Source organism: Elephantulus edwardii, unplaced genomic scaffold, assembly GCF_000299155.1.
Source record: "Elephantulus edwardii isolate Elephantulus edwardi_28Jun2011 unplaced genomic scaffold, EleEdw1.0 scaffold00038, whole genome shotgun sequence".
Lineage (NCBI taxonomy): Eukaryota > Metazoa > Chordata > Mammalia > Macroscelidea > Macroscelididae > Elephantulus > Elephantulus edwardii.
The window spans coordinates 21,305,684-21,321,255 of record NW_006399788.1 but is presented as its reverse complement, the minus strand read 5'-3'; the positions used below and the strand labels follow the sequence as shown (position 1 = coordinate 21,321,255).

Here is a 15,572-nt window from a genome sequence, read left to right as displayed (position 1 = left end):
ACTTGCCAACGCCCCAATTGCCCTTTAATGTTGTACCCAATAACTATTCACAAGAGAATATTATCAAAAATACAAGCCAGTATTAGCCAAAGGCGTTAGCTAGTTTTCAAACATTAAGACACTAAAACTTCTAAATTTTGTATCAATGAAAACACATTAGAAGTGATTGCTATTATAAGCAAGCTCATTATATCTACCTTCTTCAGAAGGAAACAAAGTAGCTCTATAGATAGCCGCTAAACATTTTTAAATCAGTGTTCACAGTTTATGTTATGTCAACCCAAGTCAAGGGGCAGCAAAAAGCAGTATAATGGTGATAGCCCTTCCCAAGACCTAAGGAAGCCTAATCATCTGCTCCTTTAGGATGTGTAGGTCAAAGACATCAAAAGACAAATACTACAGATGTGAAAACAAAAACTGAACCCACTGTCAAGTTGATTCCATCTCAGTGGCCCTAACAGAACTGCCACATCCCATTTTCAAGGCTCTACTTTTTAGACCAGCGAACTTTCTTTCTGCTGCAGAGTAATCAGCCTTAGCCACAGAATGACTAGAGCTCCTCTCCGATATCAAAACCTCAAATTCATTGTGTTGAGTCAGAACTGACTCATAATGGACCCTCTGGCAGGACTTCAAAGGTTGTAAATTTCATGGGAGTAGATTTCACGCCCATCTTTCTCCAGTGGCGTCAATGGTAGATTTGAACTGTCTGAAAGGAGCCACTTTCGGGTTGGCAACACGATTTCCTGCAGACTAGGCCACCACTGATCCCTCTCAGATATCAAAAGGATTCCCTTAAATTTTTTCTTTCACAAATAATACTTTCTATTTGTCATTATCAAAAAAGTCTGAACTGTAAACAGATTACTGAACTGGTGGTTCATAGCCATCAGCTGGTTCAACTTTAGCACCTGTCTCATCCCCAGAGCTACCACCCTCACCAGGAAGCTCCATGAGTTTGCCTAATTCAAACTTGGGCTTCTACAGCATTTTTCCTTTCCTAACAAATACATCATGGAAAGAATTAATAGACCAGCCAGCCTTTTCCATGTCTTTCCCGATGCTGTCTGCAATCCATTTTTACCACTTCTTTCAAGTCACTTTTCTGCACCTCTCGGGTCATATTTCCATCCTTTTCTTGCAGATTTGGCAGACCTGTTAGTGCTGAACATAAGATGTCTTACAAATCTGATTGTTGTGTGTTTTGTTGTTGTTTTTACAAAACCAACACAAAACAGATGAAGCAAATAACCATCGGTAGCCTTGACATCAACATGAGCTTCAATCATGGTCTGCCATTTTTTGACCACAGAGCAAGCACATTTTTGTCATGAGTAAGATCCATGCCATAGAAGGTGATGGTGAGGCAGTTTTTTGCCTTCAACATCCTGAGTAATTAGCTTGAGTTTTCTAAATGCAACCTCATCGTTTTGCAAATCAGCAAGGCTCACTTCAAAAACACAACCCTTGAGTCCATCAGATGCAATTTTGGTTCCTTGAGTCCTCGTGACTAGTGTCTTCCCAATATTTCTTATATTGAACATAGTTGGTGCCTTTACATCATACCAATCCTTCTTAGAAAATGGATCAAGCACTTTCTTCTTGGCTCCTTCTTGCCACCTTTTATAAGGCGCTTGTTCTTGCCAACCACCACAGTGGTGTCCAGAGAGCAAAAAGGAGCAGCCTCTACTTGCAAGAATTGTCTTTTTCTTCAAAAAGGAAGTGGGGAAAGTGCAGGTCCTTCCTCTTTCTTATGCAAATAGAAGCAGCATCATTTGAAACTTAGTATCAACTTTAAATTCAATTACCCATCTCAATGAAGATGATACAATCTTACTTTCTGAAAGTGAGGAGGACTTAAAACAGGTGTTTCAAGGCTTGCTGCAGATGCTTAAAGACTATAGCCTTCAGTATTAGTGACATCTCAACATCAAGACAAAGATCCTCAGCATTGAGCTGATAAGCAGCATCATGATAGAGAAAATATTAAAATTTCATGTAACTTGGATTCATAATCAACACCCTTGGCACCAGTAGTCAAGAAATTAAAAGATGTATTGCATTGTGTAAATCTGCTGTTAAAGACCTCTCTCATTGCTCCTGTGTGCTGCATCATGTGAATGTACCATAATTTCTCAATCCATTCGATTGTGGTTGGACATTTGGGCTCTTTTCATGTTCTTGCAATGGTGAATAATGCTGCTATGAACATTGGTGTACAAGTCTCCATTTGCACATTATGTTAAGTGTACTAACTTAGTCCCATAAGGAAAAATATTATATAAGAATATTATTGTAGAACAAATATGAGGATCCAAGGCAGGGGGCGGGGGGGAAGCAGGGGGTTGAGGATGACTGGGAGTGAGGATGGTTGGTCATAGGGTTGTACAATTTGATGGGTAGAGGGAGTGATGGGTGAAGCAAATGGGAAAGATCCAGGGTGAAAAACATGTATACAAATTTTTTAAATAAACCAGTATTTTTTTTAAAGACCTCTAAAGTGTTAAGCAACAATATCAGTTTAAAAATTAAGGTGCATCTAATTCAAGCCATGGTCTTTTCAATGACTAAAGATGAGATGGACTGATCAGTGACTAGGTAATGAGGGTAGGTGTGTCAGAGACATTGTACATAGGGTAGTTATGAGTCACAAACAACTCAACCACATAAAACAACAACAATAACAACAAAGATGACAAAAGAAGAATCAATGCCTTAGAGTTGTGGAATTGGAGAAAAGAACTGACTATCCCATGGACTGTCAAAAGGACAATGGAGAAATGCAAACAGATTGCTCCATGGAGGCAACAATAGGGAAGTTTTGTCCCACAAATGTTGGGCATGTTGTTGGGAGAGGCTGGTTCTTGAAGAAGGAGGTAAAGAGTGAGCAAAAAGAGGAAGACCTTCAACAAGATGGACTGACACAGTGACTGTAACAATTGGCTCAAGTATATCAGAGATGAGGAATATAGTGAAGAATAGTAAGGTTCTGATCCATTGTTCATGGGTCACTATGAATTTTAGTTGACTAGATGCCACCTAACAACCACCACCTTGCTAAAAAGAACAGGCATAAAAGAATCACATAGAGCCCTTGGGTAGGTACTTCAGTCTTGATTGCTAGGTGAAAGGTTGGCAGCTTGAACCCACCCTGAAGTCCCTCAGAAGGCAGGCCTGGTAGTTTGCTTCTTGAAAACATAAAGGAGTACAGTCAGCATTGGTTGGGTAATACTAACAGCAAATGAATCATTTTGCCTTGGAAGAAGGTGGTTATTCTTCATTTATAGTCTTAACCATTGTCCTAGGTTTGTGGTAATCTAACATTATAGTTCCAAAAATCCTAAGGGACTTAGTGGGACTTCAGTCCACAAGTAAAAGTGACTGCAGGTCACTGACAAGAGGCATGTAGGGGAGTCTAAATCAACAAAGGGATCTGAGGAAGCCTTGCTGGGGGAGGGAGGTCTCTGCATAGTTGAAAAGTCTGACAACTGCTGACTCAGATTTGTTTCCATCAGACATTACCAAGTTTCCCCTCTTGTGATTAAGGATAAGATACAATTAAAAGCCACAATCAGTAAACAGTTTATGTTTTCAAGCACTATTCCTGTGCATTCATAAACATTAGACACAGACTCCTTTAAAAATAAGAGGAGAAGATAATTTTAGGAAGTTGGTTTACAAATTAAATATATATCTTCAAAATTTAGTTGATTTAATATTGCTATTGTTATGTGCTGTTGAATCACTTGTGGCTCGTCGAGATCCTCTGCACAATCACTTTGAACCCTGCCCTATCATAAATCAATCTTACTGTCTCCAACATACTTACTCCCATACTCTAGTTACTGAGTCAATCCATCTAATCAGAGGTCTTCCTCTCCTGTGCTCCCTCCACCCTGCCAAACATGATGTACTTCTCCAAGGACTGGTCCCTCCTGGCAACATTCCCAAAGTATGTGAGACAGAGCTTCAGGATACTTGCCTCGAGGGAGCAACTTAATGTCACTCTCTCCAGGACAGACTTCTTTGTTTTCTTGGCAGTCCATGGTATGTTCAATAGTCTTCTCCAGAACCACAACTCAAAAGGCATAAATTCTTCACAATGACATCCTTAGTCATTGTTCAGCTCTCCAATGTAGAACAAGTAATTGTGAAGACCATGGCCTGGGTCAGACACACCTTAGTCTCCAGACTGACATCATTGCTCTTTAGCATTTTGGAGAGGTCTCTGACAGATTTATCCAATGCAGATTGTCTTCTGATTTCCTGAATGCTAGTGCCAAGGATGTTGATTGTGAACTGAGCAAGCTGATGAATCTTTTCTCAATCTCATTTTTTTTCCCTCCATCTATCATGATGTTACCGGTTGGCCCAGTGGTGAGAATCTTTGTTTTCTTTCAATCCAAACTGAAGACTGCAGTCCTTGAGAAAATGCTTCAAGTCCTCTTCAGTTTTGGTAAGCAAGGCTGTGTTTTCTGAAATACAGGCTGTTAATGAGTCTTCCTCCAATCCTGATAATAAATTTCCTCCTCATAAAATCCAGCCTTCCTAATGATCTGTTCTGCATACAGAGTGAAAATGTATGGATACAGGCTGCATCCCTGACACACTCCTTTCCTAATTTTGAACCATGCAGTTTTTCCTTGCTCTTTTCTGATTACGACTTTCCGATCCAAATATAGATTTTGCTTAAGCACAACTAGGTATTCTGGGATTACCATTCTTCTCAAAATTAGCCACAGTTTGTTGTGATCCACACAGTCAAATGTCTTTGAATAATTCAATGAAACACGGATATACATTCCTCTAGTACTCTCTGCTTTCAGCCAAGATCCATCTAACATTGGCTACAATGTCCTTAATACCACAGCCTCTTTTAAACCCAGTTTGTGCTTGTCTTTTTGTTTTGTTTTGTGTGCTTGTCTTTTTAAAATGGGTAATACATTCATATGTTTCAAAATGAAAAATGTCCCAAGGAGTATCTAGTGACCATCCTGTCCCATTCTTTACTCCTGTTGTTAGATGTCATCCAGTCAGTTGACTTAGAACAACGCTGTGTACAATAGAATGAAGTGCAGCCAGGAGCTCTCACCGTCCTCAAAGTCACTGTTATTCGAGCCCATTCTTTCAGCCCCTGTGGCAATCCACCTGGTTGAGAGTCCTCCTCTCCTTTTTTAACCATTATTTTAATTTTCTATTAAACATTCTTTTAAAAACATTATTTTACACTATATCCCACTGAGTTATAAGAAATAGTAACATCAGTTTTAGGAAAGAGAGAAATGAATGAGGCTAAATGTATATAAAAAGAGGAAAATTATAACAAAGAACTGAGAATTTTACGTATTTCAATTAATAGCTTATAGTTTAGAGACTGCACCTTTAATCAAATTTTATTTTTTAACTTATTTTCACAAGAGTTGTTTTATGACGCAGATTTTTTTTCAAAATGAAAATCTACTACTAAAATAGTTTTTTGTTGTAAAAACAGACTACTATTCAGTGACAGATATTTTCTTTTCCAAACTCTTATCGTATTTCTTTTATTTTTATTGGGGGGAAAATGTTTTGCACACATAAAGTCAGAGAATTGTGGGGCTGGTTTTTTTCCCCCCAAGTATAGAGCTTTAAAGCCTATTAATGTAAAATAGATTAAGATCATTAAGTGCACAATACTAACTACTGACTAGCCAGCTACTGGCATTCTGTTTCTTCCTAGTTCTTCTAAGACACTCTTAAATGGAAGTTTTATCATAAAAATCTACCAGGCCTGGTTTTAATTGTTTTCAGTGAAACATTCTTCTAGGGCATATAGCCCTGTCCACTTGCTGTACAGAGGTAACTTGTGTTTGCTGTGAAGCTGAACACTGTGACACTGATGAGTCAAATGCAAGAATGGTTACCCATGGTGGACAGTGTTTGGTGGAGCTCCCTGGTTAAAACAAGCTTGGAAGCAGGGGTGTCATCCACTTCTGAAATAGCTTGCCTCCCTATGAACCCTATGAACCTGGAGAAAGGATGAAAATTATACAAGCGTTCAGGTCTTTCGTTCATAGGGTTGCTATGAGTTGCCTACAACTTGACGGCACTTAAGAACAACAAGAAGCAAAATGAAAACTTTTTGTTTACGTAGTTGTTGTATTTTATTGATTCTAATTTTATTCTGAAACTCAGAGTTACCTCAAACCATAACTATGGTATTAACTTAATAACATAGTCCATAGTTGTATATAATTCTGCAAAGTAGTAGGACAGCACCAGGCTCTATTCACTCCAAGCTTAGCAAAAACAGGATTGGTCACACTTATTTTAAAATAAATTTATTCCATTCTATTTGCCAGTGTTTATCATGGTGGGGGTCAGAGAAAGAGAAGACCCTCAACAAGATGGGTTCACAGTGACTGTAACAGATTGTGAGGACAGCACAGATTACGGCAAAATTCAGATCTGTTGTTCGTGGGGTTGCTATGAGTCCCAGTCAACTTGATGGCACCCAACTTTAACAAAGTTTCAGTCTAATTTATACATATGAAATATTCCTGTCTACCTCATCTTGACTTTCAATAGTAGTCAAAGTCACAGCTTAGCTTGCCCAGTGGAAGCTGAAGATTTTGTAACTTCATAGCCATACCCCATGTTACCCGCGATTTTCAATTTATCTTGGAAGAAAGCTGACTGAGTATTCATCTTGGCGGCCACTGAAGCCAGGAAGTGGGAGCTTGCCATCATGATGGTGCAGTCGACTTATCTGAGTTAGTATCCCTTGCAGGTCTTCACAGCTACCACTCAGGTGGCTTATTTACCCCTATAGAGACATATTTCTCCTTAAAGACAAAAAAAATGCCGCTGATTTTCTTCACAAACTGTTCCCCTTCAAACTTTTTCTTAATTTCTTTAAAGACAAGGTTAGCCATACATTCATCAGAAATGGTTGGTGCAGCCTCAATTTGATGAATTCTAAAAGAACAAGGAGTTCTGGTGACCTAGCGGTAAGTTGGGTTGCACTGCCAACCCAAAGGCAGGTTTGAACCCACCAGCTACTCTGCAGGGGAAAGATGGAGTCTCCTCCTGGCAACTTACAGCCTCTGAAAATCCACTGAATGGTCAGTTATGAGTCTGTTCCAATTCAAAAGAATCGGTAGCTTCAGGAAAACCCATCTTTGTGATTGCACAGTGTTAGAACCGTAGTTCCTGGGTCTTTTTTTTCTTCTTTTTTGGTGATGACTATTTTACCAAGCATGACGTTCTTCTTCAGGGACTGGTCTCCCCTAAAAGCCAGTCCAAAGTTCAAAAGATTTGTCAACTACTCTTCCAAGGAACATTCTAACTGGACTTCTTCCAAGACAGATATGTTTGTTCTTCTGGCAATCCGTGTTATTTTCAGTATTCTTTTCCAGAACCTTAAATCAAACACAGCAATGCTTCTTTAGTCTTTCTTTTTCATTGTCAAGCTTTCACATGCATATGTTGTTGGGTGCCATCCAGTCAACTCTGACTCACAGTGGCCTTATGAGCAACAGATCAAAATCTTGCCCTATCCTGTGCCATCCTCACAAATTAGGCCATGCACAAGCCCACTGCTGTAGTAACTGTGTCAATTCATCTCAACTCACATGAGGTAAAGAAAAATACCATGACTTGAGTGAAGTTCACCTTCCTCCTCAAAATAACCTTTGTTTTTTAACACTTTAGAGAGGTCTTTTGCAGTAGATTTGCACAATGCAAAAACAGCACTTGATTTCTTATCCCCCCCATTTATATTATTGTTATTGTTATTATTAATTTTAATGAAAATTTAGAGATATTTTGGATTTCCATTCATTCATTGTTGCACTTTTCTCCTGGCCCGCCCCTCCTGCCCCCAGTTCATTCTTGTCTTTGAAAAGTAAAAGAAAAATTCTTTCATTGTTATACAATCCCTCCCCTCAAATATACTCCAATATGCACCCTTCATTCTGGACTCCTGTCATGACAATAATATCTAATCATATATCCCTTTTAAACAGTTGTATCCCGTATCTATTTCAATGCAGTATACATTATTTATCCCCTCTTTTTCAATCTCCCCCAACTTTGATGTCAGTCCCGTTTTACAAAGTTGGTACTATTCAGTATTAGTCTTTTTTTGAATTGAAATATTTCATTCAGCATAATGCCCTCCAGGGTCACCCATTTTGAATAATATTGCATGAGTTCCTTGTTTTTCAATGTAATGTAGTATTCCATTTGAATATACCACAACTTCTCTATCCATTTGTTTGTGGATGAGCACTTAGGTTGTTTCCAATTCTTTGCTATTGTGAACAAAGCCATGATAAACATGGGTGTGCATATATCTGCTTGGGTGGCAGTTCTGGTTTCTTTGGGGTATGTTCCCAGTAGTGGAATTGCTGGGTGAAATGGTATTTCTATTTGCAACTTTTTGAGAAAGCAACATATCGCCTTCCACAGTGGTTGCACCATTTTACACTTCCACCAACAGTGAATAAGGGTTCCAATTTCTCCACAACCTCACTAGCATTTATTGTTTGCTGCTCTGTTAGATTTTGCTATTCTTACTGGGGTGAGATGATATCTCACAGTTGTTTTTATTTACATCTCTCTTAGAGCTAGGGATTTTGAACATTTCTTCATGTGTTTGTTTGCCATCTGAATGTCTTCTTTGGTGGTCTGTTCATATCCTGTGCCCATTTTTCAACTGGATTGTTTACCTTTATCTTATTGTGATGAGCACTGGATTTCTTGACTGCTGCTTCCATCGGTGTTGGTCTTGGGTCTGAGGAAAACAAATTCTTGATAACTTAAATCTTTATCATGATGTTACTTATGGGTCCAGTTTTGAGGTTTTTTTGTTCTTTATTTTGAAGTATAAACTATACTGAAGATTATAGTCCTTAAGTTTCATCAGGAAGTGTTTCAAGTCTTCTTCTCTTTCTGTAAATAAGGTGGTATCACTTACATATTCCAGATTGCTAATGAGTCATACTCTAATTCATGTCTCCTATTTCATAAAATCCAGTTTCTCCAATTATTCGTTCAGTATGCAGGCTGAATAAATGTGGTGAAGGGACACAACCCTGACCTACATCATTCCTGACTTTAAAACACACGTACTCTTATAAAATAAAATATATTTTTTAAAAAACCCAAGGAAAAAAACCCACGTACTCTCTTGTTTTATGTGAACAACTAACTGTCTCTTGGTTTCTGTACAGGTCATACGTGAACACAAGTACATGTTCTAGAATTTTGCATCTTGTATTTTTTGCTTTCAGGCAAGGTCCATTGGATGTCAGCAATGACATCAGTCATTCCTTATCATCTTATGGTTCCAGTTTTAACTTCTGGCACTTCTCTCTCAAAGTACTGCTCCTATAGTTTTAAAATTATATTATTTGCATGCAGTATTAGTGATTTTTTTTTCAAGTTCCACATTCAGTTGGATCATTTTTCTTTGTACAAGTATAGATTCTTTCTACTCAAGTGGCCAGGGAGCTGTTTTTTAAATTTCTTGACATATGTGAGTTAGTACTTCCAGTGTTGCAAATGTACAAACTGCTGTTCTGTCAATTTCTGAAGCCTAGTTTTTCTAATGCCTTCAGAGCACCTGGAACTTCTTCCATGAATACTAACAGTTCTTTCCTATGCTATTTATTATCTTCTCAGTTATCCTCCTGACAATGAATGTGAAAAATTCCTTTTCTTTTTGAAAGAAAAATTTCCAGAGAAAATCTACATATCTTCAAGTAAATATCCTTTTTTTCTCTTTTTTTAAAACATGGAATATAGTGTTAAACATACATCTTGCATTTTCAAAATGTTTAGAGAAGACTCCATACCATTACACAATGAACATCCCAATTTTTTAAGCCTATATTTTAGGCATAAATATCATGTTATGTGTATGTACCACAATGTATAAAAGACATTACGATGAATGTTTAACATTTTTCCAAATGTTATTAGAAACAATGCTGTAATAATATTTACCCATGTATTTGTAGAGAAAAAAAATTGAAAAGTCAAATATCTGAGTCAAGGTAGATACTTTGTAATTTGGCATCTATCACCAAGGTCTCTCCAAAAAGATTGTACCAATCTGCACCTTCACTTACAGTTTTCAGAGTTCATTGCTATTTTCTATGTCCCAAAGTATGTTTCTTTTAAAAATGTATTTAGGAAAGAACAAAAATGGGAAATGATATAGAAGAAAGTACTATCTCAAACATTCTCCATGCATCATTCTACCTGAGTGCTTACAAAGGCCTAGTCAATGTGACCTAACCACTTGATAAAACACAATGGACAGGTGACAGATCTCACTAGAGCAAATGACACACCCTTGTACATGGCAACACACTTTCTCCATTTAATTGGTCCTCAACTTAGCACCACAGATCAACGCCAACTCTGGTGACCTGCTCAGGGTGGTAACCGGAAAGTTAAACAATACTGGTTGTCCTAAAGACTGACAAATTGTTCTTTAGCCAAACAAGCTACTTAAAGTTGATCTAACCAAGTTCCCCATACAAATGAACTGCTTCAGAAAGCAACTAGGTTAACTGATAAGCAGTACCCCCCCACCGCACCCAAGAAATCCAGAGAACACTTTCATTCTTCCCTGACCTCTTACTTAGAACTCTTAGAACATTGTGATTTCCTCCCACCTAATGACAAAACTTCTTTTGAAGAAGGGTAACACTAAATGATACATAATATATTTTCTTGTATTACTTTAAATCCCTAAATTATTGGGAATTGTTGAGATCTTCTGAGGATGCAAAGCTTTAGAATAATTTATTGCTAAAATAATTGTTATTCTATCATAAAATATATTTTCATGGTCTGCAGTAACACCACTGTGCTATTTCCTTCAAAATATTTTTTATATATGATATATAAATTGCAGTCTGTTTTTCAGTCTTAAAGTATTCATACATGTTAACTGCTACTTTAAAGAAAAACTATTATAGAGTTATCTTACAATCTCCTTTTAAATGTTAATTTATTTAACTGTGTCACCATTGGGAAAAGGGCCAGTCCATAAAAGGAGATAGTTGTTTTGACAAGCACTGTGGCAATGATACAATTAAAACAGACTTTCAAGGGGGAAAAAAAAGAGAGAAAGAGGAATGAACAGTACAACAATGAATGAATGGAAATTCAAAATCTCTGTTAATGTTCATTAAAATTAATAACACAAAAAACTTAAAATGTAAGCAGAAAAAAAAATAAAAAAATGAGATAGTTGTATTATCCAGCTATAGAAAATTCTGCTGCTATACGTTTGAAATGCAAGAATTCTATCCACAGTTCAGCTAGCTAATGGGTGTATAGTCTCTACTTAAGCACTTGCAGTGCTCACAGACTTATTATTATTAAAACAAGTTATTCCATTTCCAAACAATTACAGTCATGTGTGAGAAACTCTTCTTCTGAAACCTAGTATCTGTTCATCTAGAGCACCAGAAAGTTAAAGCCATTTCTCCTTTAAATGTCTTTACAAAATCACCTCTTCCTTACCTCACCTGTTCACCTAGCCTATTCAGCCTTTCTTTCTTCAGTGATTCCTAGAACCTGCCCCCATCTGGCAACTCCTCCCTGACTGCTCTCCAAATTGCCTCTTTAAGAGACTAGAAACAAGTAACTGTATGTGGTTTGACCAAGGCAGAGTACTGGGACAATGACCTCCTAGATCTCTGCTCAAATATTTACTAAGTGCTCAGCATGTGCCAGGCACTTAAATATAAGTAAGCCTCTGTACCTGCCCTCAGTAAGTTCACATAATTCCATAAAAGCTGCCTAACTAACAATTTTAACAGTTGTTTCTGGGTCTTAGCTTGTATTGAACTTGGAATTGGCTAAAGTCTGCATACATTGTATTCAAGGCAGAAAAATTTCTTCCAATCTAAGTGCAGAACTTTACAGATGCCCCTGATAGACTCTATTACTTTGATTTCTGCCTTATTTCTATAGCCAGCGTAACAGTTCCAACAAGATAATAACTATTGTTAATACAAAAAAAGTTAACACTTCACAGAAAAAGAAAAACATAAAAACATCTTTTTCTTTTTATTAAAAATAAAAACTGCTTCTGAGTTCAAGGGCATCAATCAGTCTAGATGAGTTTAGCTATAGTGGTAAATATCAAGTCAGAAATCAAGTTGTATTTATTGCATAGTACAAGAGAATAGGAAGGAAGTTTTGGTGGCTTATTGGTAAGGAGTTGCACTGCCAACCCAAAGGAATATGGTTCGAATCTACCAACTGGTCTGCAGGAGAAAAATGGGCAGTCTCTTCTCATGTAATTTACTGTATCTGAAAAGCCAGTAGAGGGTCAGATGTCAGTTGGTTCTGATTTGTCACTGCATAGCCACAATAACAACAGAATCTGCAGACAAATCAGGGTATATTTTTTATTGTTTATATATAATTGTAGGCTTTTCCTTGGCAAACTTCTACTCATCCTTCAAAATAAAATGTAAATGTCACCACTTAGGTGAAGATTTCCGGGGTTGCTAGACATACATCTGATGGTTCTGTTCTCTAGGTCACTTACATATTTTTTTATCTTTTCAGGGTAACAATCCATCACTATTTGCTTATTGTTGTTATGTACCATCAAGGCAGAACTGACTCATAAGTGATTCTCCAGCTGATTTTTCAGAAGCTGTAAATAGCTTGAGAGGTGACTGTCCATCTTTCTCCCTTGGAGCAGCTGGTGGATTTGAACTGCCTGCTTTTGGATTGGCAGCACAATTCTCTATCCACCCTACATCCTAGAGAACCCCTATGTCCTAAGCAAATTAGGATGTGTTACCCAACATGTGTGTCCCCATGCAACCATTAAAATAGCCCTCCCTCGTGAGAAGTCAAAGCTAGGCACTTCATCAAAAGTATCTTATTTTTAAAATTTAATACAACACTAAAAGTAGCTCTGATTATTTCATTTTACATAAATTAGAGAGGAGAGTGAAAGAGGTTAAGTAATTTGCCCACCAGCACATGGGCACTTGGAACTGAACCTACATTTGTCAGGCTCCAAAGCCTATGCTAGTCCTGCTACAACTATATTGCCTTCTTCAAGCCCTATGGTGAAAGACTTTGGTGAGTACTCAATAAATACAATGGAATTAATCATCACAGCAGCAGCATCCTTCAACACTCAGTGTGTATCTTCCCATGTGCAGATGTTGCCTCACAAAGGCTAACCAGGCCTTCAGAGAAAGGCTCTGGGGATAGGATGCACATATATAAAAGGCATAGTACAGGCATGGCTTTTATTTAACCTGCTTTTATGGAAGTAACAGAACAGTCTGAAAATCTACATGGCAACATATTCAACATGCACTGTGTTTCCTCAAGATGACATGAAGCTTTCATTACTTCACCATCAGACACCTGGTTACGTGCAGAAGAGAAAATTCAACGGCTAGGCGAGACCCAAGGGGTGTTCTTCAAGTGAGGCTTCAGGAACTAGTTGGGGACAGGTCATACAGTAAGGAAGGGGTTCCCTGAAAGTCAGCATGCCATTTGTTGACACCAGAGGGAGGACATTATTTCAGAACTTGTATGCATGGAATGGGTTGCATTTTCAAATGGCGCAGTGAGCGTCAGGGTTTCCCTGCTCTATTGCAGCTGTGACTTCAATAATCAAAAACTATTTTACATTTTCTCTCCCTTCTGGGAGCTCTGCTGACCCAGTGGTAAGGAGGGAGCTGCACTGCCAACCTGAAGGTAAATGGTTCGAATGCACCAGCTACTCTGCTGAGACAGAGTAATCATCTCCTTTGATTTGCCTCTGAAAACCTGGTTCCAGGATTATGGCATGGTTCCCACTGGTTAGTACATAACAACGACTCTCTTCCATAACTCAATACTAAATTCTCATTCTGGGATTACAGAGGTTACAAAGCAACAAGTGGAACTATGATCAGATCATGCTTCCCATTTAAAATAGAAGTCTCCAGGAGTCATCCTGAGGCTGGGGGTCAGTGTCCCCACTCCAACATTCCCACACCTCAAGTTGCCATTGTATGGAGATCTGCACAAGGTTAGTCATCGCACAAAGATCCTCCAGCCAAGCTCGGTGCCAGGTGGCTGCCCCTCCTCCCTGGGGAGTGTCGTCTGGCTCCCCTGAAGGGGTGGGGTGGGGTGGGGGACTCACTGGTAGTCACAGCCCCAGCCCGGCGCCACTTCCACGGTTAATCAGTTTACCTGGGATGTGTATTTGACTAGTACCTCTTGGGGGCCCTTCCCTGACCACCTAGGGTCAGAGGGTAATTTAAAAGTTCTTCAAAGCTGGAGCCCTTCCTGGAGCCTGCCCAAGACCACAAAGTGGGATGGGAGACAGGCTTTACCCTACAAAGTGAGAATAAATGCAAAAGGATTTTAGCACTTCCTAGGTAGTCAGTAAATGGAAACTTTGTTTCTCAAGTCTGAGTCTCGCATCCTCCACAAATCTGAATTTTCCCCCTTCTCCTGAAATTTCATAAAAGCAGAAGTCATTTTCATTTTTAATCGTTGCTACTTCCTTTGCTCTTTTAACCCAGATATCAAGGCGCATTAATCTATACAGACGGCATACCTGGAGTCCTTTCAAGGTCCATCCTCGACTCTAAGGAAACGTTAAACTGTGCCATCATTACTATTTGTTACCCCAGACCTCGGCAAGAGGGGTGCTCTGTACAACCGCCCCATCTTCCTCACCGTCGGCCAAGCGGCCTTTTTATGAGTGTGCCCTGGTTCAGCGTCCGCCTCCGCGTGCACAGCACAACTCCAAGGCCGAAACCAGTGCCCGCAGTTCAACCCACCTCCCAGGCGGTTTCCTTTGTGCGGTCCCTCTTTTGTTCCCAGTGTGAAATCCCCAACAGAAAAATCAGCCGCTCCCCTAAAGGATGCTCCAACTGGCCGACAAATGGCCCAGAAGATCTCAGGCCCAAGTCAATTTAATCAGTTCCCCGCAGAGGCTTCCCTGAGAACAGACCCTGGGCGATGAGCCGCCTCGCACCAAGGCCTCCTCGGCGCCTCCCCGCAGCTCTGCGAGGCCCCTGGGCCTCTACTGCCCGCGCTCACGTCGGGCCCACACACAGCCAACATCTGGGCCCAGCAGAGGGCTCACCCGGCAAGCCCCTCACCCGGAGCGCGCCACCGCTCCGCCTTCCCTCGCTTTGAAAAGAGGACACACACCCCCGCCCAGGCCCACCCTCACTCCGCACGATGGTTCCCTACAGCGGCTGTGGCTTCCTCCACCGTAACTGTCCGTCCGCCTTGCTTTCCCTCGTTTGCCTTCCTTGGAAACTTGATGGCCTCTCCATCTCTCTGAGCCCTACCGGTGCAAAAGGCAAGGCCGTTCCTGGGACAGGGCGGGCCCTGGCGCGCGGTACTCACCGAGGTTGGGGTGCCGGGAGGCGGGGTTGGCCCGGCCCGACAGGCTGTGCAGAACCGGGCTGTCGAAGGGGCCGGCGGAGGCGGCGGCGGCGGCGGCCCAGGACGCACCCACGTCGGCCATGTAGGCCGGGTAGGGGCTAGAGTAGGAGCCGGCGAAGCCGGGGCGCGCGTACTGCTCGCGG

The 15,572-nt window shown here is 40.1% G+C and overlaps 1 protein-coding gene across 1 annotated transcript in view; it reads right to left on the bottom strand.

The window, feature by feature from the left end:
- GATA4 (GATA binding protein 4) overlaps nt 1-15,566 on the bottom strand; it is an 81,572-nt gene extending 66,006 nt beyond the window's left edge. The window contains exon 1 of the mRNA XM_006884888.1: nt 15,391-15,566. Coding sequence (XP_006884950.1) covers nt 15,391-15,511 — 121 coding nt within the window. The 5' untranslated portion in view covers nt 15,512-15,566. The remainder of the gene's footprint in view (nt 1-15,390) is intronic.
- Nucleotides 15,567-15,572: the final 6 nt, after the last annotated feature.